Source organism: Pinus tabuliformis, chromosome Q, assembly GCF_031772625.1.
Source record: "Pinus tabuliformis cultivar Carrire ecotype Pingquan chromosome Q, CPIR1, whole genome shotgun sequence".
Classification (NCBI taxonomy): domain Eukaryota; kingdom Viridiplantae; phylum Streptophyta; class Pinopsida; order Pinales; family Pinaceae; genus Pinus; species Pinus tabuliformis.
In genome coordinates, this window is record NC_142296.1 from 1133233057 (window position 1) to 1133258332 (window position 25276).

Genomic DNA, 25276 nt, shown 5'->3' on the forward strand with positions numbered 1-25276 from the left:
GAGTTTTTTGGAAGTTCTTCCAATTGGTACGAAGTAAGGTAAAGGCATGTAACCCTCCAATTATGAAGGTGACTTGCCCCCTTGTAGGAACGAAGACACACGCTAACTAGTAAGACTTAGGGGACAAGTATTGTTAATGACACCACCGTGTCCGTGTTCCCTTTTTTTAACAGTCACCCCAATTTTTACTTTTTGGTAAGAGCTCAAAGGGAGGATCTCTCACCTAGATTAGGCATTTATATTAAAAGCAACCAAGATAATTGCATTCAATTTTAGTTTAGGTGCATTTCATATTAACTCATCTTATTGATTTACTTGCAAATAATCATTATACTTGTCATTTATGAATATGTGTTGAATTTAATACATTGTTTTGGAAAATATCATCTTATTCTATATTTTGCAAGTAGAATTTCAATTGGTTTTCCTTTGCAAGATTTTCTATCCCTGTATGCTTTGGATTAACAAGTGATCATATATCTTGAAAGCATCTTTATATCTTGTATTTATTATTTTATTGTGCTAACATCTTTTGTTTCATTTTCAAGATTGCTTGTGGTTCCATTTGAAAGCATTTCATTTATTTTGAGCAAGTATCTTTCATTTTTGAGCAATATTTTGAAAGCACTGGTTTTACATATGCCTATTGCTATGTCATGTGTTGATGGTTATTAAAATTGATTTTGACTCACATTGCTCATATTATATTTGCTTGTAATCTCAAAAGTAATCCATTTCACTTTAACATCTCCTAGATAACCAATGTTTCACCAAGACTCTGGTGCGTGGAGATGCAGGTGCGGGGAGACGCATAGGGGGGACGTGTGGGAGAACTCTCAAATTTTAGGGAAATTTCGGGGGTGCAGGGGGACGTCGGGGTATATATATATATAAAATTCAAGTTCATATTCAATAATGAAAGCATAAATAGACTAATAGTAATAGTAAATACATTGATCCACACATAAAATTTATATTCATAATTGAATTAAATAATGACATACATTGATCCCTCCTCATCATTCATTTTGATACATACATCATTCATATGACATACTCATCATTCATCCATACCATGAGATTCAATAATAAAATTCAAAAATGAAATATTCAAATACATTGATTAATGTCATTCATCATTCTAGAATCTAAATTAAAATTTAAAAGCAAAACAGACTAGTATATTACTAATATACTGTATACTAGATACTGAAGTTTGAACACTAAAATAATAAATTACTGAATTCAAAATTGATATAACCCAAAACCTCAAGCTCAAAAATAGTTAAGAGTGAGGAGTTGGCCTGAGGTCATCAATATCTAGTGTCACACAAAGTTAAAACTGAAAAGTAAAAATGGACAATAAGGACTGAAAATAAAATCAACATCAAGGAGTCAATCTCAATGATTGGTCCTCTACATTAAGTGTTATTGGAGAAATTCGAGGGGGGACGCCCAAAAGCACCCTTTTTGGGGAGTCGTGCCCCCCACACTGGGGAAACGCATCCCCTTGCATCTCCACAAGACTCCCCAAAAGGGGTGCATGGGGAAACGCACCCCAGACACCCCCCGTCCCAGGTGCGTGGGGTGCGTGCACTCGACCCTGGGGACGCGTCCTCGTGGAACACTGTAGAAAGCTCACATCTTTTAGCTTAGTTTTCCATTTAGGGACCACCCTGCTTAGCTAATCTTGGAGATATTCTAAACAAAGAGAGTTGGGAATAGGTGACAACCCCTTCTCTTTAATTTGCCACCAACCACACCTTGTGGGGTTAAGGGCTTTTTGTTGAAATTTCTAAGTATTACCCGTTAGAAATTTTTCTGTATTCTCTGGTTTATTTCGCCTACTTGTTTGATTACTAACTAGTTATTTAACCATATAAATACTGAAATAAACACAATACAGTCTCAACCATCTACAAATCAACAATTGAAAGAAATAAACAAACACACAAGGGACACCGTTATTTTGGACAATCGTCCCCAAAAAAACCCAACTTGGGAAAACTGGTGCAACAGTTCTGAGAGTTTTATTATTAAGCAACTTTTCTTGAGTACACTGGGTGCCAAACTGACTCGTCTGACAGAGAAAATAATTTGGTAGTAATACCTCTCTTCGAAAGTAGATATTTTGAAAGTCTGCTCCACGAAACCCTCTCGAGCACCTCTATGAGGCACTACATCAGCCTGAAACCCTTTGCGTCAACCCTCTGATGCTCTGCGCAACCTCTCTGGCCCTCTGTGTCACTTCTGCAGCCTCTGCGTTAATCACGCAGGCCCTCTGGGCCTCTGCGCAGTCACTGTTTGCCTCTACGTGGCTCCCTCTGGCTCAGCGTCTGCCTCTCTGCCTCTGTGTTGGTCTTCCGGTACTATCTCTTCTTCTCTGCCTTGCACTCATTGCCCCTCGTTACAACTCTGATCATTGGCTCGATTTTTCTCAGCAAACCTTGCTCCAGAAAATCGAACTCACTGATCACTCTGGTGTATCTCCAACTGACCTTCAAGCGTCCTCTTATACTTTTTTTGTTGAGTCTTTAACGACCGAGATTACATTTCTAATCAACAGCTAAGATTAGATTTGGCTTGATCCATGTCATTTAGAAGCTTCTAACCCAGTTTTATATTAATACCCATTAATATTTTTATTTTCCTAAGTTTAGACTTAGGAACCCATTAAAAATATTAATTATTTTAATATCTCCTTCACCGGGTAGAATTTTCCCAAACCATTTCTGAGTCTTCGAGATCTCATGTGCTTTAGCCTCTCCACCAATTTTCATGGCTAGAGCACATCCGATGATACCCCAAATCAACACTTTTCTCACTAATTGGTAGGTTTGTGTGACGAGCAGCAACAAGTCTCTTTGGCAGCATCGATGGGATGGAACATCCACCAAATGGATGTCAAGACTGCATTCCTAAATGACACAATTGATGAGGAAGTCTATATAGAACAACCCTTAGGATTTGAAGTTAAAGATAGAAAGGCATATGTATGTAGATTGAAGAAGGAATTATATGGCTTCAAGCAAACATTAAGGGCATGGTATGCTAGGATGGATGCATATCTTTAGAGATTAGGCTTCACAAAAAAGTTCTGCTGACCCGAACCTTTATATTAAAGTTGTGAAGGGAGAGTCGATAATCATTCATTTGTATGTGGATGATCTTCTCTTGAAAGGTGTTGAAGGTGGAATTGAAGAATGTAAGAAACAACTAGCAACAGAATTTGACATGAAGGATCTAGGGCTGATGCACTACTATTTGGGATTGGAAATCTGGAAAGGACCTGATGAGATCTATCTAGATCAAGGAAAGTATGTGATCAAGATGTTGAAAAGGTTTGACATGATGGATTACAAACCAATGACAACCCCGATGATCACAAAATTGAAAAGACTAAGGAGTTCTGAATCGAGCCATGTGGATCCTTCCAAGTATAGACAATTGATTGGCTCATTGATGTACTTGGTGAATACTCAACCAAACATATATTTTGCAGTAAATGTTCTCAGTCAATTCCAAGTGGAGTTGAGGCATGATCATTGGATAGCAGCAAAACATATACTAAGATATCTGCAAGGAACCATCCATTATTGCCTGAAATATGATAGGAGGAATGATGTCCACTTGATTGGATATACAGATTCCGACTAGGGGGACAGTGAGCAAGATGGAAGGAGGACTATAGGAGGATGTTTTAGTTTGGGATCCTCCATGATCTCATGGATGAGCAAAAAGCAAGAAACAATTGCTTTGAGTAGTGCTGAGGTTGAGTATATTGTAGCCTGTGAAGTAAGAAGAGAAGCGATCTGGTTGAGGAAGCTGCTATCCGACCTATTTGAGGGACCAATGAACCCTTCAGTGATACATTGTGATAACACTAGTTGTATACGATTGTCCGAAGACCCAATATTTCGTGGAAAGACAAAGCATACCAACAAGTATCACTACATTTGGAAGCTAGTACAAAATGGTGTGCTGCAGCTACAAGATATCTCCATCGATGAGTAGGTAGCTTACATACTGACAGAATCTCTTCCTAATAAGAAGCTTGTGTAATTGAGAGACAAGGTTGGTTTGGTTGATGTATCCTCCTTGGTTGAGAGGAAGAGATAGACACATCATTCTTGTTTTCACTTGGGAAGACAAAATGGAGGATTAGGTAAGCATCTAGCATCCGATACTCTTTGAGGATGAGGTAGGGAATCCAAGATAAGAGTAGTCGTGGACCGATATTCTTTGAGGAATAGCTATCCAAGATAAGAATAGTCTAAGGAAGGTCATACTTTGTGAACACCTGGGTGGGGTATGTACCTTGAGAGGCAATGATGATGGTGTCTATAAATCATTGGTCTCGCCAGCATTGTTCTCTGATCTTGTGGAGAGATAGAGCTGTTAGTCAAGGCCTTACTATCTGACAATGCTGGTTGATATGATGGTAAATAGATGGGTTACCAATCCGACTCTTCCTATGAGATCTTTTTAGATTGAGAATGTCTATGTATCAATTATGAATACCTCCCTAGTTAAGAGGGAGTGTTGAAAAATGTGTAACTAGGTTTGGTCATCATAAATATGAAATGTACTTTTGATTCTCGTATATTGTAAAATGAAAGAAAATTAGTATTATTATTTTTGGAGCATGAGTTTCATGCTCAAGGTATTTTATTTTATAGGTCAAGCGCACATTGAGTGCTTCTAGGGTTTGTCCTAGGTTAAGAAGTCAAAAGAGTAATTTTCATAAGTTGAAGACCCCACTCGACACATTGTAACTTGTAAAGTTTTTTTTTTTTTATCCTTAAAAGTGTCAAAATACCCTTCAAGACAAAGTTGGCTTGGCCGTTGACAAGTCGACCTAATTTGATTACCAATGTCCACCTTGAGAAGCCTATATAAAGGAGGAAACTCGACCTCCTTGGAACACATTCATCAGTCACTCATTCAAGTGAAGGAGGAAGAAGAAGAAGGAATCAAAGAAGGAAGAGGACGAAGGAGACTTGTCTTTGGGCTATTTCTTTCTCACACGTGCGAAGGAAGGCTAGGGTTTCTGCAACTAGTCTAGTGTTTTCTTTTGCAGGTTCGATCTTGAAGAAGGAAGAGAAAGAAGGTCAATGAAGGTCACAATACGTCAACCTCAAACTCTAGAAGGAATAGAAAAGCCAAGTGAAGGTCTGAGGAAGCCTTGGGAGGCCATAAGAAGCTCACACGTGTGGCAGTAGCTGCTACAAGAGGGCTGAAAATTTCAGACTTGCAGTAGAGTCTGAAATTCTGCAGCTAGAAGTCAAAGTTTTGCTTCTGGAAGAGATTTGACTGGGTTTGACTTGGACAAAGGAAGCACATTGTCCGGAAGGGTTTGACTTGGTCTTGGAGGGTATTAATCTTGGTCTAGAGGTCTTGGAATTCGTCAATTGAAGAATCTATAAAGAAGAGAAGGGATTTGCGGGTTTTCCTCTCAAGTGGAGAGGTTTTGGCCTTGGCTTGCGGCCTATATCCTGTGTTATTGTTCTTGTTTTTGGTTGCTGTTTGATGATACACAAACATAATAATAAGTAAAGAAGCTAAATAAGTAAGAAAAGCAAAAAGACATCACAAGCAATTATCAATAAAAGTGAAATCACTCTAATCATTGCCCTAATAGATTTCTCAACAAAGTCATCCTAACTTCTCCCAAAGCTCACCTTAATTGGACCTTTCCATTGAATGAGCCATCCTTGCCTCACTTTGGACCCCATTGTGGACACATTAACCATAAGTGAGGGATACTGGGACTCCTCTCGTCGGTGAAAATCCGAGAAGAGAAGGGGATATAAGCTACAGTGATAGTGGGCCTTTGTCCCAAATTGTTGTTGTACCCTCTAGCTATAGCCTATATTCCAGGCCTGCTAGTTTGTGCAACAATAGTACCCATCAACTACCATCACGTTGAAGCCTTAACACAAGTTTGCAAACCGAGTTCTTTTAATTATGGCATACGATCTCACAAAACAAAAACAACATCATCATCTAGAGATGAGACTAGCCATTTATAAAACTTTTCTAATGGCTAAATAACAACTACTAAACAACTAATTGGACTCTTCCTCTAGTAAGATATTTTTCTTATCATCCACTTGTTGGAGACTAAGAAAATTTGATAAAATATTACAATTTCATCCATAAATTTGCCCATTAATGGGTCGAATTGACTCAAAATTTCCCTTGGAAGTCTATCCCACCTTTGCTTATGGTGCAAAAGTGGAAGGATGGTCCAAGGATGCCCCAATGCCTAGTTAGAAGGCTCAATGTTCCTCTCTAATGACTAGTAGTAGTTCAACTTGGTCCTTGATTCACTTGCTTTGGTTGAAGGTGAACTCAATTTGGTTGAAAATGAAGTCCCTTTGACTTGCAATAGCTAGAAATGTGTCCACATGCTACTCCCTTGGTCCAAGATGCTCAAATGTTCCACTTTTGACTCCCAACGACTCTTTTTTGCACCCAAATTCCTAGCTTTAAGATTGGTACATTTTGACTTGCCACCTTTGGCTTCGTACTCCAAAACCTTGATGAATTTGACCTGCATTCCACCTGTTTTGGTTGCTATTTGTCTTAATTTACCATGTAGGTAGCCTCACTAGCTCCAAAATTCCACTACACTGCCATATCATCACCTTTATTGCCACATCATTCATGCCCAAATGGTAGATCTCTAATGCCTGAAGGAATTTGAAGAATTTGAGACATTGGTTTTGTTCCTCTTTTCTTGTAGACTACTTTTGATGTCATGCATGTCCAAAATTGCCCAACATTGTCCTCGTTTTGCCACTGGGAAACCTGTTACCTATTGACCAACTTTGATCACTTGTAGTTTGACAATGCCTTCACTATTTGGAAATTTTTTTACATGGCATGTCATATTCTCATCAAGATGTGCATTTTGGAGCCAACTTGATTTTTTGACTTCTGGGACCACTTGCATTTGAAAACATGAAATGCCTTGGGAAACATGAAATGTTGACTTTGTGAGCCTGTTATGTTGAGTACTATCCGAGGGATACTTTATTAAGGCCAAGGCCACATGCAAACTCAATAGACACATAACCATGTGGTAAGACATTAACGCACCTCGATGCAGGCTGGACTGGCCCATACACTGGTGATTAGCCCTACACAAATAGGGTCCACTAAAACCATGAGTCCCAAATAAGCCAGTCCAGGGACCTCCAATTCTATTCAGGATGAAAAGAAGCGGAGAACTACCCAACAGGACTGTCAATGGCCTATACAAACACAAGGTGTAAGACACCTAATACAGGGCCTCAGATGGTTATTACAATGCTTTAAATTGTGACCTTGGGTTTACAATGGTGTTGAATGCACTGAAAAATCATATAGATACCCCTGCTGACATGAGTGGTAACACTTCCTTGTATATGTTTCTTTTTTTAAAAGCTTTATTGTATTTTATTACAGACATGGTCAAACTTGATCTCTGTCCTGCAATTTTGTACTCTATATATATTATATAGTAATACAAACAAGTGTACAAGTGTACATTATAACAATCTCCTCCATTGTCATTCTTGCAAACTTACCCTCGTGTTCTTTCTTTAGTGCGAGTATTTGCATTGCTCTTTTGTTCTTATATCACTACTACTTTGAGATTGTACTTATAGTTGGCTCCCTATGACATGCTGTGTTTTTTTCTTTTTCTTTGAGTGCTATAGTTTGTGTTATTCTTAGGAGATGACTTTTGCACTCCCCTATTTTTCATTTTGGCAGACTGTACTTTTAAGTCCCATTGACCTAGTTTTGGTGATCCATGGACATTGATCTAATATAATATAAGTTTATTTCATTTTATGATCATACTGTTATTGATGATTGACTTAATTGCAGAGAAAATCGCCAGTTTGCCATTAACCCTGCTAGTTTATTTTAGTCTCTTGGAATGTAATTTAAATTCTGTCTCCTGTGTTTTCCATGGATTCTGTACTTTCTTCAAATATATCATATATAGTTTCCAGCTAATAATTTTATGATTTTATTTGGCTAATGATTTTCTTATTTGATTTGACTAGATTCACAACTAGATAGAATCTCCCTACGTTAGAAGCTTAGTAGCTCCCTCGCTAAAATAAAGCTTCAGGCGTCACATTAAGGATACAAATTCTGCTTCATTGTTTGAAATGCAGTCCATTCATATTCGTTAAATTAGACTCACTCATTTTATCTCACACCTAATTTCTTCTTGACCAGTTGCTTCTTTTAAAGACCCATCAAATTGTTTTACTAAAAGAGGCTTAAAGAATAATTTTAGGTGGGGTTATGGCTGGCTAGTGTGGGAATGCTAATATATGATTCTTTATCAGTTGACTGAAACGGTTCTAATCTACTAGATGTAATGAAGCTTCATATTTTATGATTTATTTGAGTGAAGCTTTTGAAATGACTGCAAATAAGCTTCTATTTCAGTCCAAATGAAATTCCTGTCAAATTCCAGCCCCAGATAAAGAATTTGGAGCTGGGGTGAATGATGAGGTGACATTCACCAGGTCATGATTCACTAGATTATGTTTTGAGCAAGTTTTGTGTTCTGAGTGCAGTATCATCCAGATATCAATAAGAGTCCTGGAGCTGAAGAAAGGTTCAAGAAGATTGCTGCTGCATACGAGGTATTCCTAGATCTAAATTTGATTGGATAGGTTTTCTACTACTACAATTTTATAAGATTAGGTTTAGGATAGATTTCATTAGCCATGCCATTAATTTTCTGCTTACTTTAAAGCCAACTTGTCATATATGGATATTAGATAGAGCAATTAATTACATGATCATTCAGGTATGAGAGTCTGTGCTTTCTGTAGTCAATTACAGTGGATTTCGACATATCACGGTGATATTATTGGTAGCATTTCAGAGTTATCACTATTGGTTTACCTTAACCTTGTTGCCTTTTTATCCCTTTGAAATATAGATCCTTGGAAAACTCCTAGGTACTTCCCCTCATTGGGAGGATGGTACCCAAGGTAAACTAGCTGATGCAGTTTTGGCGCCTAACCTAGCAGGGACATCAAACGAGGCCCATACTTGACCTGGAGGTCCCTTGTGTGCAATTCACAACATTCAATCACTTGAGCTAACCGAGTGGGCTTTTAACTTCTTGTCTTTTCCCATAGGGCATTGATTTCCATTGTTTTCAGGTTGAATGCATATTATCAGGGACCCAGCAATGCTATCTATTGTAGCTCCTCATATGTCTAGTGTTAATGTTTTTATTCTCGAAACATCATTTTTGCCAATTTTGGAAGTTGTATTTCACTCTGATTTTGATCATCTTATGTGAAATTTCAAAATGAAAATATGAAACCATTTGTAATACAGAAAAAAGTGAAAGTCGTATTCCACTTTATTCTTGCTCATTTTATATTAAACTTCAACTTGAAAATCGGAAACATCTTTAACATGTGAAAAGTGCAAATTGGTTGTTGATATTTTGATTTACTTATAAAATGCACAAAAAATGTTATTGAAAAGCAAAGTAGAAGCATAGAAGTATAATCTGTATTACATATGGTTGGCAAGGTAGACATGGCATTAGCAACATAAATTGTATTCTAATTTCTACGTGAACTTGTTGCACCTAGCAGGGAGCAAACTTCCCATAAGCAAGTGCTTAAACCCTTCAAGTATGTCCTTTTCTTGCACTGAAAATGAATAAATTCCTATAAAGAACCCTGATAGGGAGACCAATAATACCCTCTCTTACATGATCTCAATTCTCAACTCTTATAGATCTACCTTGGATAAAGAAATTGAAATTTATGTTAATGTTCTTGAAAAGCAAAATTAGTCAAAGGAACTAAAAAATACAAGAAGCATAGCTAGCCAACTAAATAGATGGAGGGGTTGCAAAATGCATCCCTTAAAAGAAGACAATGCTTGTAAGAACTTATTAATGCCAGAAATTGAGCAAAACATTGATTCCTTTGCCTAAATTAAATCCATTAGTCTCCTGCCTTGCTTTGGACAACATTATGTTTTAAAAGTGACCAAGTATAAAGTTGTCATGCAGTATGTGATATTCCTACTTAGTATTTTACTAAGTAAATATCAATTTTGCTTAGTTTTGGCTTATTACATAGTTACACTTAGGAGAAGTGGGCTTAGGGGACCCCCATTTGATTTTTGGCATAGGAGGCACTCCAACATTAGAGTTCGGTGAAAGATTGCGGCCTTGGTGGAGCGTGGAGGCCACCACAAGGGAATTTCGGCCCACATGGAGAGTACATTCTCATTGTAGCGGAATTGGTGAGAGGAATTCGATGTAGGCCCACATGGTCAATCTTGGAGGCAATTTAACAAAAGGAAGGAGGGACTCTCATTTTGATCATTCATCTATCATTTCAGAATTTGTCTCTTGACACAGCACGCTTGAGCAATGAGCCAAGTCTACATGTGCAATTTAGCACAAGGGTGTTTTCGAGTAGAGATCCCAGCCCTTGCTTCGGTGGATTTCAAGTGCTAGAGCCCAAGGAGGGAGTTCTACTTAGTCCCAAATCGAACCAGCAATAGTGAGGCCGTGTTACAGGAACGGGGAAAGCTACAACAACGAAGGGAGTTGGGACTGCGCAGTCTTGGGTAGAGACACTCCGGGAGGTTGAGGAGTGAGTGGAGTTTGAGGTGGAAACTTGGAGGGAAGGCTTGGGGAGCCTTCTAACAGGGATTGCCAATATTTTTGGAGCATTTAGCAGCAGATTCTACAAGTGGGTTGATTTGCCCAGCAGTAGAGCCACTCAAGCCAAAGAGGGTCGAATTTTCGGGGTCAAGCTTTGGCCAAACCCTTCGTGGGTTATTTTGGGTTTATTGAGGAGAGGTCGGGGTTAATTTCCTAGAATTTTTTGAGTAATGGAGAGGGCCCTAGCAGTAGATCCTTTCAGGCAACAACACATTTCTGGGCATCTACAGCGCAGTACTTGGGAAACATAGCAACAGTTTGGAGGAGGGTGTCTCACTTGTCTTTTTGGGCTTTGCTAGCTTGCCTAGAGCAAGCCCAGGTGCACTCATTCCAACACCTATTTGTACATCTCTTTCCATTAATAAGAGTACACAATGCAGTTTTTGGGTGTCAATTTGTGGATATATTGCTTGTTATTGTTTCATGGTGTTTTTGTCTATTTTGCTTTGCATATTTACTGTTAATTTTCGTTAGGGATATTACAGTGGTATCCGAGCTCATGGACTTGGCACAACCTGTGGGAGCAGTGCAGTCTATGATACTGGAGGATAAGTAGAACGTGACATACTGAAGGCAAAGGTACAAAAGCAAGGAAAGACGGTTGGAAATTACCCTTGATCCTGTGATTACAGAGCCTGAGGTAGAAGAAGGTAGTGCGGGGGACAATGGAGGAGACAAAGTGAATGAGGAAAAGGAGTTTTCCCAACTCCTACTGAAGGCATTGCAGGACTTATCTCAGAACATTGAGGGAATGGGCTAGAAAAATGCCAATGGAAACAATGGTAAGGGAACCCAAGGGAATTTCCACTATGGAGAAGAGTTTGGCACTTTGCAGTGTGAAAATTCCCACACTTTGAAGGAACCCCTACTACAGCAAATCTGAATCTACTTCACCTACTTGATTTTTAAATTACATTCACCAAGTTATTCTTCTGAATACTAAAGCAAATTACTTCTGCAACCTACACTAATTAAATATTTGATCTCATGAAACAGAAAACAGAGCAAAGAACAAGATACATAGGAAACACTTATTTTTGGACACAATAATCCCCAGAAAAACCTAATGCGGGAAAACCGGTGCAATAGTTCTAAGGGTTTATTATTATGCAGGAGAAATATCTGAATACAAATCTAGGATGCTCATCTAGCATTCTTTTACAAAGAAAATACTGGCAAAAAATCTGAGTGAGTTTTACCTCACTTCACCCAGCAGAATTCCGAGTAATCCAGCAACAAGATTGGTTAACCCCGATTACTTCTGTGCTGGCCCTGCGTCAACCTTTCAGGCTCTACGTCAACCCTCCATCAGCTCTTTTGCCCTCTGTGTCAACTATCTTAGCTGCTCCGACAGTTCCCAACAGTTTTAGTGTCTGCGTGACAGGCAACTTTCTCCTTTTCACTGGACTTTTTGGCTCCGCGTCAAGTTTGCGTGGGCCCAGATTGGCCCAGCGTCATCTCTCCCGACTATTGCGCTGTCTCTCTGAAAGCTCTCTCCGCCTCTTTGTAAGTATTCTTCGGAAAGTCCTTCTCGCAGATTTTCACTGTCCCTCTGCTGCTTAATGATCACCTAGTTCAAATTTCATAGCTTCCTAGCCCCAGAAATCGAACTCCAGATCAATTCGTTCTCACCGTGTGTGTTTTCAAATGAACCCCAAGCCTCCATTTTATACTTTTCTTGTTGAGTCTTCAACGACCGAGATTAAGTGTCTAATCAACAGCTAAGATTAAAACATGACTCGATCCACCTTCTAGATCATTCTCACCTATATTTTGATTTATACTCATTAATATTTTAATTTTCCTAAGTTTAGACTTAGGAACCCCATTAACAATATTAATTATTTTAATAAAATACAATCCGGGTGGAATTTCACCAAACAGTTTCTAGGTTCTTTAGAACTCATGTGCCTTAGCCTCTCCACTAATTTTCAAGGCTAGAACACTTCCGATGCTACCAAAAACTAACACTCCCTCTTAGCGAGGAAAGTGCTCTAGCAACAATGTCCACCTGCATGCTACTCTGTTTCTGAAGCACCTCCTTTTTGCACTGTTGCTCCCACCAACATTGTTTTGCTGCTGCTATTGTATTGTTACCCATGACACTGCCAATGCCACTGGTGCATCTGTACTACAACTCCCTCTCAAATGTTGCATCTACTATGCTGCTAGCACTGCCACAGCGAACACTGCTTCCGTACTGCAACTCAGTTGCTGAGAGAAGCAACTGAAAAACATCCAAAATTAACTGAACTTAACTGTGTTCAACATAATACAATGAATGTTGGAATCTGACTGCTACTGGTCTCTGACCCTCTGAATCTTCTGCGTTGCTGTTGACTTCTGCACTGTGCCAGCTGCACTGCTGCCAACCTTGCTTTGCGTTGATCAGTCTTTGGTCGCAAGCTACTACATCTGTCCTCCAAACAATTCATTGCATCATCTAACACTAAGTTCATCTCACTACTGCTGAATCTTGTGCTCCTGTAGCAAGGAATTGATCCAAGAGGTGGACTCCTCAAGGATCGTGCCCATATGTAGTCCTCCCGACTAAAGCTCAATTTCACCCCATTTCCCTCCTAGAGATGCGTGGCCACTCGTGGCAAACTCATCCTCGTTTGTCTTCGCGACTGCAACCTTTAGATCATGCTTCTCGTCCTTATCCTTTTGCTTCAAAGGACACTGAGATGCAAAGTTACCCATCTCGCCACATCTGAAACATTTCACCTTTGAAATGTCCTTCTTCTGCTTCTGTTTCTGTTGTCCTTTTGATTCTAGAGCTTTGTTTTCCTCCTCCTCCGTGTTTGTGCCACTCCCACTGCTGCCATTGAGGTTGACCTTCACTAGGTCCCTCAACTCCTCCTGTTGAAGAGCCGCCCACATCTCCTCCCATGAAGGTAGTTTTCCACTGCCCAATATGCTTTGGATGAAAACTTGCCATTCATCTGAGACTCCATTTAGGGCTATCCTCACCATCGTGGTTGGCTGAGGAGTGGATCCCATTGTAACAAGCTGGTCTCTGGTGTCTTGAAGACGTTGAAGATAGAGGTTCACCCATTCTCCTTTCTGCATCAAGGTCCGCTGCAATTTCTGCTCTAAATACATCTTCCGCTGTTCGAAAAAGCCTTCATAAAGTGATGAAAAGGCTTCCCACATCTCTTGGGCTGTATCCTTGCCCTACAAGTGTGAGACCACATGATCTCGAACTCCATCGAGAATGAGCCTCTTTGCCTTCCCCTGCTCGGCCTTGTACTTCTTCTTTTGATCATTGTCAGCAGGAACAACTACAACACTTTTGACGTAGGCCTTGAGATCATATTCCTCCAGAACAACTAAGATTCTGGTCTTCCATATGACATAGTTGGAGGCTCCATCCAACCTGTCCTGATCTCTGAGCCCATGCGATGCCATCTCACCCAACTGTCGAACTGACTCCTCTAGTCACTGCTTAGCATTGCGCAGCTGCCCAGCAAGTGAGAAATTCAAACTTTCTGGCGGAAAGTTCTCTAAGGAGAAAATTCCCCTTCTACGTGTCTTCATTCTTTTCCAGCGGATTTCTGCCCCGACAGAAACTGCGCCCTTCAAGCACTGCGCTGAGGCTTTGCGTCACTCCCTCTGCCTCTGCAAACTCACGAATTGGAAATCGTACCTCTTTGTCGTCTCACTCAGAGAGAGATTTCCTCGGATTTGCTTTCCGGCAAGGATTGAGCAATCCCTTCAAGGGGATTTGAACTACTGCCAAGTGCAATGTTTGACCTCACTGCTCAGCACTGGATCTACTCTTCCTGTTTCAAAATCAATGCTTTGATACCATGTGAAAATTCCTACACTCTAAAGGAACCCCTACTGCAACAAATTTGAATCTACTTCACCTACTTGATTTTTAAATTACATTCACCAAGTTATTCTTCTGAATACTGAAGCAAATTACTTCTGTAGCCTACACTAATTAAATATTTGATTTCATGAAACAAAAAACAAAACAAAGAACAAGATACATAGGACGCACTTATTTTTGGACATAGTAATCCCCCGAAAAACCCAATGCGGGAAAATCAGTGCAGCAGTTCTGAGGGTTTATTATTATGCAGGAGAAATATCTGAATACAAATCTATGATTCTCATCTAGCAATCCTTACAGAGAAAATACTGGCGGAAAATCTAAGTGAGTCTTACCTCACTTCACCTGGCAAAATTCCAGTGGATTCGACAACAAAACTATTTAACCCTGGCCACTTCTGTGCTGGCCCTGCGTAGGCCTTGCGTCAGCCTTCTGCCCTTTGCGTTAGCTATCCGACTATTTCGGCAATTCTCGGCAGTTTCGGCTTCTACGTGACAGGCAAATTTCTCCTCTGCGCTAGCCTTTCTGGCTCTGTGTTAAGGCTGCTTGGGCCCAAACTGGCCCAACGTTAACTCTCCTAGCAACTGCACTGTCTCTCTGCAAGCTCTCTCCGCCTCTCTGTCAGTATTCTCTGGAAAGTCCTTCTTGCGGATTCTCACTGCCCCTCTGCTGCTGAATGATCACCTAGTTCTAATTTCTCATCTTCCTAGCCCTAGAAATTGAACTCCAGACCAATTCGTTCTCATCGTGTGTGTTTTCAAATGAACTCCAAGCCTCCATTTTATACTTTTCCTGTTGAGTATTCAACGACCGAGATTAAGTCTCTAATCAACGGCTTAGATTAAAACATGACTTGATCCGCCTTCTAGATCATTCTCACCCATATTTTGATTAATACCATTAATATTTTAATTTCCCAAGTTTAGACTTAGAAATCCCATTAAAAAATAATTCTAATAAAATACAATCCGGGTGGAATTTCACCAAACGGTTTCTGGGTTCTTTAGAACTCATGTGCCTTGGCCTCCACCAATTTTCAAGGCTAGATTACTTCCGATGCTACCAAAAACTAACACGCAGCACCACTCATCTCTCAATGCCAACATGCAACTGATATCGAACACACCCCCTTGTCTACCATTCCCACATTCCTACAATCTAGAGTTAGTGGGCAACGAGAGTAGGAAGATGCACCTTATGGGGACTATTTCCTGGAGTATTAGTCCTATGGACCTGATCTTGGGAGGGCCATTACTTTCCAAGACTTCTACCAGCTAAATGGCAACAATAGGCCCAGGGGATAGAGTGGAGGAGGCTACATGTAGGGGACGGACTTGTAGAGCACTGTGGGGAGGCTGTTTCTCCCAACTTTTGATGGGTCTTTTAAGAGCTCGGCCAAGGCATGGGTCAAAAAGTTGGATGTCTATTTCCAGTTGAATCAAATGATGGAAGGAGAGGCAATTAGGATTACCACGTTGCATTTGGAGGGGGAAGCCCATGGCTGGTGGTTCCCTGGGCTGACCATGTTGGGGCATGCAGGAGTAACTGCTTATGATGATTTCACCAGGAGGGTGTTGGAGCGGTTTGAGAGGAAAGATCCAGAGGAGTACTTTGGGGAGCTGACAAGGCTCAAGCAGACCGGGAGTGCAAAAGCCTACATTTTAGAGTTTATGCGATCGTTTGTGATGGTGCCTGACTTGTTAGAGTCTGGGAGGATCTACATGTTTGTGGATGGGCTAGTAGAGCCATTGCGCGGGTTAGTGAGGTCCAACAGGCCCACTACAATACAGGATGCGGTAGGGAGAGCCTGAGATTTACAGGATGCCCTACTTAGGGCTCGAGCACCACTACCCCCTAGAGAGGGTTTCCAACAGAGGGGGGAAGACACCAGGGCTCCATCACTGAGGGCCAATCAGGGGTGTGGGCAGCTGGATGAGGAGACTTGGAGAGACCTCAGGAGGAGGAAATTGTGCTTCACTTGTCAGGAGTCATGGGCACCAGGCCACAAATGTGCAGCGGGCAAGGCCCACTACATCGAGGTCTTCTCTGATAGCAATGCAGAGGATGAGACCTATTTTGAGATGGGTGGAGATGACAACACAACACCTCAGGAGGGAGGACCACCACCACCACCACCACCAGTAGGGGGAGTTTCCTTTACATCTTCTAGAGGGGTCCTTGCATCACTGTGTGGGGTACCCAAATTTTTGACTTTGAGGATCAGAGGCACTGTTCAAGGGCAACGTGTGTCAGTTCTGGTGGACAGTGGGGCTACCCACAATTTCATTGATGCTCATTTGGTTCAGAGGAGAGGCATCACAACTGAGGAGTTTGAGGGATTCTTAGTTCTTGTGCTTGGGGACAAAACCATGCAGTGCACTCACTATGTGCGACCTTTGACAATGACCATGGGGAACTACTCCATGACAGATCATTTCTTTGTAGTAGATGTACCAGACAACAACGTGGTGTTGGGAGTCCAGTGGCTCTGTGCGCTTGGCATAGTCACAACAGATTGGAGGAAGTTGGAGATGGAGTTTGTAGGGCCAGATGGAAAGACTGTGTTGCTTCGGGGAATGCACTCATACCCATCACACACTGTTTCGGCCCACAGGATGGAGGCTGACTTGAGACATGGAGACATTGAGTGGGCTGTGGAGTTGAGGATCTCAGAGGCTAGGGGCAAGCCCAAGCCACCACATCTAGAGATACATGCTATTCTTGATAGGTATCTAGTTGTGTTTGGGGACATACCACTGGGTCAACCACCTGATTGGGGGTTTGAACACACTATCGAGTTGGAGAGGGAGTGTAGGTCGTGCACCAACTGCATTCCAGTCATGCATGAACCACATGTTTCGTGGGCAGTTGAGGAAGTTCGTGCTAGTGTTCTTTGATGACATACTGATTTATAGTCGGACTTGGGAGGAGCATTTGCAGCACCTTGAGACAATACTGTGCATTCTGGAGGAGCAACAGTTCTATGCTAAACTGTCCAAGTGCGAGTTTGGGTTGACTGAGATGCTCTACCTAGGGCACATCATTGGGGTGGACGGTGTTAGAGTACATGAGGAGAAGATCAGGGCTATCCGGGATTGGCCAAAGCCCCAGAATGTGACTGAGCTGAGGGGTTTCGTAGGCATTTGCACCTATTATAGGAAGTTCATGAAGGGCTTCTCCCAATTAGCAACACCCCTCACAGACTTGATGAAGAAAGGGGCTTTCGAGTGGACCACTACAACGCAGGAGGCATTTGACCGCCTCAAGGAGGTCATGAGTAGTTGTCTGGTGTTGGCACTTCCTAACTTCACCTAGCCTTTCGTGTTGGAGTGTGATGCATCAGGAGTGGGTGTGGGGGTCGTGTTGATGCAGGGAGGGCACCCCATAGCTTTTGAGAGTCGGAAGCTATTGCCCCATGAGCTACTGTACTCCATCTATGATAAGGAGATGCTGGCCATCATGCATGCGTTGGCCAAGTTCAGGCAATATTTGGTGGGGAACAGGTTTAAAGTCAAGATAGATCACAACAGCCTCAGGTTCTTCTTGGAGCAGAAACAGTTGCAAGAGAGGAAACAAAAGTGGGTGAGCAAGCTCCAAGCATATGACTTTGGTATTAAATATGTCAAAGGGAAGCACAACGTAGTGGCTGATGCATTGTCCAGGAGGCCAACCACTCTTTCTTTGATGAGCATTGCCCCAGATTGGAGGGTGCAGTTACTAGTGGAGTACTCCAAGGACCAGTTCGCGTGTGAGGTCCTTGATGGGTTGGTGACAGATGACCGGTATCGGGTGATGAACGAGGTGATCTACTTGGTACCCAACTCCCCACTGAGGGAGAAGATTCTACAGGCTGCCCACGATTCACCATTAGCGGGGCACCAAGGGTTCACGAAGACATACCAGGCCATTAGAGAGCGCTTTGCGTGGAAGGGCCTCAAGGATGATGTTCTGAGGCACATTCGAGAGTGTGACACATGCCAGCGGAACAAGGGAGAGCAGACACACCCCGCGGGCCTATTGCAGCCGCTTCCCATTCTGGAGGGGAAATGGGAGAGCATATCGATGGATTTCATTACCGGGCTGCCCACAGTACAGGGCAAAGATTGCATCTATGTAGTGGTGGACCGCTTGACAAAGTATGCTCACTTCTTTGCCATCCTAGCTTGGTACTCGGTCTCATAGGTGGCCAAATTGTTCTTCAGGGAGGTGTTTCGGCTACATGGTCTCCCAAAGACCATTGTCAGTGACTGGGACAGCCGGTTCATGGGTGGATTTTGGCAAGAGCTATTCCGGTTGGTGGGTACTGAGCTCACCTCGAGTACCAGTTACCACCCTTAGACAGACAGGTAGACAGAGATAGTTAACAAGTGGTTGGAGGTCTACTTGCATAACTATGTGACAAGTCAGCAGAAGGCATGGATACGGTGGCTACAATTGGGTGAATACTTCTACACACTACGCACCACATGTCCATAGGTATGTCACCATTTCGAGCTCTGTATGGTTATGAGGATTGCCTTTTGCTCACATTATGTTTGGAGACAGCAGGGCCCCAAGGGCAAAGGACTGGATACATGAGAGCCAAGATGTCCCGAGGCCTTTGAAAGACAACATGCGGATGACCCAAAACTAGTAGAAGCTTTATGCAGACAGGGGCAGAGTTGTTAATTTTAGGAATGTTCTATGCTTAGAGCAATTTATTTCAATTTTCACAGTTAGCTCAATATCTTTTCTAGATTAGTAATCATATCAACATAATAGTAAATTGCAGATAAAACATAAACATAAATCGCAGAAGACAAGCCAAGACAAGAGGACACAAGATGTGGCGCTAGCCGGGGACAAACCCCCAATGTGGGGAAACCCTTGATCAATTCTTCTTATATGTTCTTCAATAGCTCAGTAGAGAGAGAGAGAGAGAGATAGTACATATACAACATAAGTCAACACTTTGACTTATCTAAATAAGAGCATAGATCATCTCTAAGAGGATGATACATGAGCTAGCTGAACTCAGTTGAAGACACGCTGCTTCAACTGATTCTCCAAGGTGACTCCATCACCATGCCACACCTATCATTGTGCTGCACCTCATCATCATGCTGCAAGCCTGCACCTCACTGTGCTGCACCATGCTGCACCCATCATCACTATGCTGCATCTTATCATTCTTCACTAATCATGACTGTACCCATCACTGTGCTCAATGTATACTGCAATGTATCATCATTTCAACATGCTGCTTCAATACCTTTGGCTGTTGGACTATTCACATCATGCTCATCATCACCAAGCTGTACCAATGTGTTGCACTGTATTGCATCCATGCTGCCGACAATAGTCACTGCATATATCATGCTTCGTTATGCACCTTACTGCATCATGCTGCACTATCACTATGTCTATTAGTATGCATTCAAACTTCATGGGTCACCTTGCTGTCACATCTTATCATGGACTGTATTGGTTCAGAGTTTAGGATCTCTGTTTGCTATGTTGGATGGAAGATGGGACAACCTTCATTTTTTAGGCCATCAAGATAGATTTACCATCCCTCATACATAGACAACAACATCCATGCTTGTCCAACCTTGTTTGTTGTTGACTGTTAGTGACACACTGGTTAGGGCATATAACTGTAGCCTTAGTCATTCTCTAATCAGCCCCAAACAAACCTTGAAAGACTTCAGCTTGCTAAAGGTGAACTCCTCCCTTGCTAGGTTGCTGCCTTAGGGCATATGATAGCTCTTAACAACCTTACGCAAGCCCAACTGTGGTGCTATAGCCTACGGTCTAGCACAAGTTACAACAACAATTGTGGCTTTCGGTTATGTTCAACACAACAACGTTTAGTCCTTAACACGTCAACCTTCTAACCATAGTTCAGATATCCTTCAATGAGCCCTAGAACGGCCCTTAAACTACCTCGCTATCTTTGCCTCTTAGCTGTGTCTAAGGGTTGTATTAGACCTTCTATTCTCTACAGCTAGGGCATGTTTTATTCCAGCTATGGCTCCTCCAAAAGCTGCGGTTATAACCCTTCTTGTAAGACTTCGTTTAGGGTAGTGTTAGCCCTTCTTTGATTGCGGATAAGTGCATGGCTTAGACAACAGCTTCAACTCCTAGTCTAGACTGTGGTTAGGGCATCATACTTATATTTAGGACAATGTATATTCTCTTCTTTACTACGGTCAAAGCATCTCCTTACCTCCTGCGTCTAGGGCTTCCTCCTCTTAGACTTCTCTTCCACTAAAACCCAACAAGTGGAGAGAAATCAAGAGTGAAGTGTGTGTTAATGACTATCAAGTCACCTCCTTTTATACTAAAACGTTGAACACACATGGGGTTTATTTGGTTGCTGGCCGACCTTGACGAATTGTCCCATAACACAAATAAATTCATATCTCCATGAATACTTGTCGAAATCAGATGATCTTTAGATCAATCCTACACCTCTCGATGAGAGGAGTCCAAGAAAAGTATCAGCTACCATAAATAAGATGACCCACATGGAGTTTGGCCCTAGTTGCTAATTTTAACACTCCCTCTCAACTAGGGAGAACTCCATCCGCTGATCCATCTGCCAAACTGTACTATCTCTGCCATCAGTGCCCTGCACTGCTCTGCTGAACCATGAAGAAGAATAATTGATCGACAGTGTCTCATACCATTATCTACTGACCTGAAGTCAGTCCCATATGAAGAGAGCGTGTCATACCACTCTTACTGATCCTAGATCAATACCAAGAGAGAGTGAGTTATATCACTCTTATTAACCCGAAGTCAATTCCAACTGATCCCAGATCAATATCAAAAGAGAGTGTCTCAAACCACTCATACTGATCCCAAATCAGTTCCAAGAGAGAGTGAGCTATATCACTCTTACTGACTCGAAGTCGGTTCCAATTGATCCCAGATCAATATCAAAAGAGTGTCTCAAACCACTCATACTGATCCCAGATCAGTTCCAAGAGAGAGTGAGCTATATCACTCTTACTGACTCGAAGTCAGTTCCAATTGATCCCAGATCAATGTTGGTCATCCTAGCATAGGGAGTACGGTAGATACATGATGCGTCCATCGGTACTACTATGGTCCCTAACCCCATTTCCCTACTCATTGGCCAAATGAGAGGTACTTCCTATGAGTCCCAGACTGCATGGGTAGGATGCCTCGACAAGAGAACCAATCATCCTGTCCATAAATCGCTATAGGGTATCATAAGGGAAGGCTGAACCATTCACCCTGTACATTGCGCACCACTAGGGGAGGGTGAGTCACCGTGTGGTCGCTTGTTGCTCCAAGAAGTACCCCAAGCCCCCCGGAGCTCACAGAGCTCAATGCATGCATCATATAGGATCCTCATAAGAGGGTCTCTCAACAACTCCAAGTCGTTCTGGAAAGTCACAATTTTGACCTTTCCTCGGGGCTTTGACAGAGTGTCTGCGACCTGCACATTAGTCCCAATGCGATGGAGCCTTCTTGCTTATCAATGTACCATATCCCAGATAAAGTGGTACCTGACGTCTATATGCTTGGAGTGATTAGAACACACGGGATTCCTCGACAGTCGAAACCCCCTCTGGTTGTCACAGAAAATCATGGTGGTATCCATCATGTGTCAAACAACTCACCAAAGAGCTTCCTCAACCAGGCAGCTTCACACGAGGTCATACTCGTAGCTTTGTATTTGGTCTCAGCAGTGCTCAAAGCAACTGTCTTCTGCTTTCTGCTCATCCAGAATATCGAAGCAGAACCCAAAGAGAACCAACACTCAAAAGTGCTCTTGCGATCCTCCACACTTCCTGCCCAGTCAACATTCGAATAATCATACAACTTCACATTTCTGGCGGTGTATCTCAATTTAGGAGAGATTGTGCCCTTACGGCATCATTCTTGGCACCAATCTAGTGAGGCTCAACCATATATGAGCTCAACATGCAAACTGCAAAACATATATCTGGACGGGAGTTCACCAAGAACATCAATGCTAGACTGAGTTTATAAAACTCAGAGGCATTTCCCAAATCAGGTCCGGCATCCCTACCACATAATTTCTGAAAGTTAAGATCCATCGAGGTAGTCACGGGATTGCAGTTCACCATTCCAAATCCGGAATCCAACTCCCTCTTACTTTTGTAAATGAGAGGGTCTGCACCTGTCAGAAAGAGGTCGTCCTCATAAGGTGCGAGTATGAGAGGTCTATCATCCACAACCTTCAAACAATGGTTTGGATTGGCTTCACTCCTAGTGAATCTTAGCTTCATCAGACAACTATCAATCCTCTCATATTAAGCCCAAGGTGTTTTGCTTGAAGCCATAGAGGGCTTTCTTCCACCTGCATACATGAGATTCCTGATCATGAATCTCAAAACCCCTCTGGTTGTTCCAAACCTGTGGACCTACTACATGAGGGGAATGGTCCCCTTGTAAAATTTTCCTTCGATACATCTTGGACATGTACCTTCGTGCTCTTTTTGAATTCAGGCATCCTTGTCACTATTTGACTCACATTGGGTGAGGCCCCATAATAAGTACACCTTCAGTGCTATAGACGAGATGTGTTAATTGACATGGTCCCCAATGGACTTCCTGCAACTTGATACAAATTGCCAACCCTGAACTCAAGGATAAAAGCATCTTTGAAAAACACGTACCTTTCCATCGATGAATGCCACCCTGAAACCTTTGATTTCCATTGCCGAAATGGACACCAGGTTCTTGCGATCAGGTACATAAAGAGATTCTTGTAAATGAATCGAGTTACCTTCATTCAATTGAGGGGTAACATTCCCTACACCCTTTTCGGGATAGGTGGCAATGACTCCAGGTATATTCCCACGATTGTTTCCATCTCTACCAAATTAGAGAGAGCACCCTTCTATCCAATGAAGTGCCTTGATGCACTATAATCAATAAGCCAGATTCCCAAAGAGTTTGAAGGAGAGGGTCAATATAAGATAATCCTTCTTTATCTTATCAGAAACAACATTTGATTCTTCATACCTGGGGTTCCTTACTTTCTTTGAAGAGTTGGCTATTTCCTTGATGCCCTGCATTACCTGTCATTCCTCTGGTCATTTAAGATGTCCTTGGAATGATTGTTATCTTCATCAAGTGCTGTGTCCCTACCATTCGGACACTCCTTCGCATATTGGTCGGAATTATTGCACGCAAGGCATCTGCCTTTCCTTCCACCCTTACATCCGGACTAGTGATCTTTGGGTAGGCCATCAGATGCTTCCGCTGCGCCACTCTAATAATATTCTCTGCTTTGTCCTCACCCTTGGTGAATTTGAAGAGGGATGAGGAACCCATTGAACCTTTTGTCCTTTCCCAATTGTCTTCGGTGATTGCTTTTTCACTCTTGCTTGGGCTATGTCTTCACCTCACCTTTGATACCATGCTAATTTTAGGTATGTTTTATGCTTAGAGCAATTTATTTCAATTTTCACAGTTAGCTCAATACCTTTTCCAGATTAGCAGTCATATCAGCATAATAGTAAATTGCAGATAGAACATAAACTTAAATCGCAGAAGACAAGCCAAGACAAGAGGACACAAGATGTGGTGCTAGCCAGGGACAAACCCCAATGTGGGGAAACCCTTGATCAATTCTTCTTATATGTTCTTCAATAGTTCAACAGAGATAGAGAGATAGTACATATACAACAGAAGTCAACACTTTGTCTTATCTAAATAAGAGCAGAGATCATCTCTAAGAAGATGATACATGAGATAGCTGAACTTAGTTGAAGACACGCTGCTTCAACTGATTCTCCAAGGTGGCTCCATCACCATGCTGCACCTCATCATCATGCTACACCTCACTGTGTTGCACCATGCTGCACCCATCATCACTATGCTGCATCTCATCATTCTTCACTAATCATGACTGTACCCATCACTGTGCTCAATGTATACTGCAATGTATCACTTCAACATGCTGCTTCAATACCTTTGGCTGTTGCACTATTCACATCATGCTCATCATCACCAAGTTGTACCAATGTGCTGCACTGTACTGCATCCATGCTGCCTACACCAGTCACTGCATATATCATGCTTCTTTATGCACCTTACTGCATCATGCTGCCCATGCATCTTGCTGCACTATCACTATGTCTATTAGTATGCATTCAAACTTCATGGGTCACCTTGCTGTCACATCTTATCATGGACTGTATTGGTTCAGAGTTTAGGATCTCTGTTTGCTATGTTGGATGGAAGATGGGACAACCTTCATCATTTAGGCCATCAAGACAGATCTACAATCCCTCATACATAGGCAGCAACATCCATGCTTGTCCAGCCTTGTTTGTTGTTGATTGTTAGTGACAGACTGGTTAGGGCATATAACTGTAGGCTTAATCTTCTCCAATCTGCCCCAAACAAACCTTGAAAGACTTCGGCTTGCTGAAGGTGAACTCCTCCCTTGCTAGGTTGTTGCCTTAGGGAATATGACAGCTCTTAACAGCCCTACGCAAGCCCAACTGTGGTGCTATGGCCTGCGGCCTAGCACAACAACAACTGTGGCTTTTGGTTATGTTCAACACAACAACGTTTAGCCCTTAACACTTCAGCCTTCTAACCATAGTTCGGATATCCTTCAATGAGCCCTAGAATGGTCCTTAAACTGCCTCGTTGTCTTTGCCTCTTAGCTGTGTCTAAGGGTTGTATTAAACCTTCTATTCTTTGTGGCTAGGGCATGTTTTATT

General features: G+C 42.1%; 1 protein-coding gene across 2 annotated transcripts in view; it reads left to right on the top strand.

Moving 5' to 3' along the window:
- The window catches only part of LOC149223535 (uncharacterized), a 316798-nt gene that overhangs the window by 53754 nt on the left and 237768 nt on the right, over nt 1-25276 (top strand). Inside the window, exon 2 of one of the 2 annotated variants that reach the window (XM_089385863.1) lies at nt 8586-8654. The exons of the other annotated variant lie outside the window; for it this stretch is intronic. Within the exon in view, the coding sequence (XP_089241989.1) occupies nt 8586-8654 (69 nt within the window). The remainder of the gene's footprint in view (nt 1-8585; nt 8655-25276) is intronic. 2 annotated transcript variants of the gene reach the window in all.